Consider the following 2,465-nt stretch of genomic DNA (forward strand, 5'->3'; position numbering starts at 1 on the left):
GTCTGTGCTCCAATGAGCCAGTGGAATAAAGTGCCCTCGAAGGTTAAACAAAGGCTCCAGTTGAAATGTTAGCTGTTCAGTGTCCTGGAAATGGCAATGATGCTAATGCGGCTGCAGGTAGGAGTAACATCACTGGGGGAGAAGCAGGGGGACTTGTCAGAAGGGTGACAACAAAACCTCCCAGGGCCTGAGGGGGCAGGGCTGTGGGTGGGTGGGGGCTGAAGTGGGAGGGGCCATCACAACAGTGACATCACCTCCAACACCCATCAGAAGGCATCTTTCACCTAAGAGGTATATGGACCACTCACACCCTTTGGGCACCATGTCCCATCTGACATTCCTGTGATGTGCGTCAGCATAGCACTGGGCTCGTGGGCACCGTGGGTTACTGCTATGGATGACAACACCCCTAGTGATGCCGCTGAGGTTGAGAGGCCCCATGAAGCATTTCCTGTGTGCCCACAGTAGCTAACAACAACCTGTATCAAACACTGTGCCCAGCCATTCCCTGGTGTGATATCACTGAAGTCTTAGAAAAGTTCCAGAAGGAAGGTTTTACTATGTTATTTTGCAAAGGAGTCAACTGAGGCTCGCAAAGTCATCCTGGGGGTAGAGTGGTGAAGTGGTTGACCGCTCATTGAAAAGTCAGGGTTTGAACCCACCACCCACTCCATGGGAAAAGCCGTGTCAGCCTGTTTCTAGAAAGATTATCACCTGGAAGCACAGTGAGGCCAATCTACTTGCTATGAGTTGCAGTCAGTCTTGATGGCCTGGTTGAAACGGAGGCTCCGAGAGTAATAATGCCCTGGAGGTCGCCTTGTCAATTATGGAGGCAGGATTTGAACTGAGGTCTCCTCATCTCTAATGCGTGTGCCTTTCTCTGGCAGCTCCTGGGTGCCTCCCTACTGGCATGGGTGTTCTGTCCCTCTGCTTATTTAGTTTTCTTTGTATGCCGTGGAACTTGGATACATCTTTTGGATTTTCCTCACTCCAAGTAAAGAAAAGATCCATTGGGCCCACCTTTTGTTAAGGTGCTGTTTCTATCTTCCGTGCTTGGTTGAGACCGTGAGCAATGCATTGCTCTAGGGACACTGAACCCAACAGGGCAATCCTGTACCTTTGCTGCAGCTCAGATGCGTGGGGCCGGCTAGTCCTGGGTTTGACCGGCTCGAGGACCACTGGAGCCCCTTTGAGCCAGCACTGGCCAGGGGTCCTTCAATCTCAAACGTTCATTTTAGATGGTTCGTGGGTGAAACATACCTGAACAATGTGCCTAAGCTTCCTATTAAGCATAGACTAACATTTAGCTAGATTCCCACTATTTCAAGCCAGAAGGAAGTCTTACATCATTTCCTAGCAGCTGGAATCCATCCCCAAACACAAAGCATACCTTGGCCTTCATAAACCCTGAACCCAGCCAGTTTCTAAAGGCCTTCTAGAAGGAAAACAACAAACTGCTCCCCACAGGGCCTTCTGAAAGCTTGCCTTGGAGTTGACTCTGATCCTAAGGGCGAGCTGTGCTGAACAGACACCTCGGCTGGTGCGCGGTCCCTTCTGACCTCTAACGTTTCTTCTTTTCAGAGGATGGACTGTTGGCCCTAGCACGAAGGGAAAGATCCAAGCTTTATCTTGCTGAACACGAGAGCGCAGAGTTTTGAGCTGGGCTGTTTTACGACCCCTGAAACTGGGCTACTGCTCTCAGAATCTTTTTAGATCATGTTTACCTTTAACTATCTGTTAAATCCATGGCATGCTACTTGCTCTGGGCAGGTGGGGATAGGAATTAGCTCGGGGCACAGAAGAGACCACCGATGCTCCAGAAGATGTGACCCATGTCTCGGTGTTAACTACTTTTCCATTCCCTCCAACAGACCAGCCCGGGGCTGTGGATGAAGAGAGCCTGAACTTACTGGAGCAGAAGCTTTTCCGAGCCAAGAGCCAGATCAACGGCCAACTGCGGCCGGTGCTGTCCGAGCTGGAAGAGAGGGCACGTCGGCAGAAGGACCACCTCCTTTCCCTGCAGAGGAGCATAGATGGGATTCTGGCTGATGTGAAAAACCTGGAGGACATTAGAGATAACTTGCCCCCAGGCTGCTACAACACTCTGGCTCTTGAGCAACAGTGAAGCTGCCATCGAGATTTCTCAATTTAGGATCTTGGGACACAGACTTTAGGGCTCCGGAGCCAGCTCATGTGGGTGGGGTGGGGTGGGGACATTGGGACATGCTGAATGGGCGTGCTCAGGTCAACAGAACCTGACTCCAACGCTGAGACTTTGGCCAAGCAGATGTCTTACTGCACCAAGGCTATGTGCTTTCTGAGGCCAGGGAATGAGGAACATCTCATTGGGTGTGAGACTGATCAAGGTCCTGGGTCCCAGAGAATAGACTGGATGGAAGGACAAACTGCCTGGGCAAGGGTTTGCTTCCTTCAGAAAAGCCGTAACCTGTGGGTCCCGGAGAAGG

The 2,465-nt window shown here is 51.3% G+C and overlaps 1 protein-coding gene across 1 annotated transcript in view; it reads left to right on the top strand.

Moving 5' to 3' along the window:
- LAMC2 (laminin subunit gamma 2) overlaps window positions 1-2,223 on the top strand; it is a 73,832-nt gene extending 71,609 nt beyond the window's left edge. Inside the window, exon 23 of the mRNA XM_004706788.2 lies at window positions 1,872-2,223. Coding sequence (XP_004706845.1) covers window positions 1,872-2,125 — 254 coding nt within the window. The 3' untranslated portion in view covers window positions 2,126-2,223. The remainder of the gene's footprint in view (window positions 1-1,871) is intronic.
- Window positions 2,224-2,465: the final 242 nt, after the last annotated feature.

The sequence above is a fragment of the Echinops telfairi genome, unplaced genomic scaffold (genome assembly GCF_000313985.2).
Source record: "Echinops telfairi isolate 266 unplaced genomic scaffold, ASM31398v2 ScPeMD7_7424;HRSCAF=8462, whole genome shotgun sequence".
Lineage (NCBI taxonomy): Eukaryota > Metazoa > Chordata > Mammalia > Afrosoricida > Tenrecidae > Echinops > Echinops telfairi.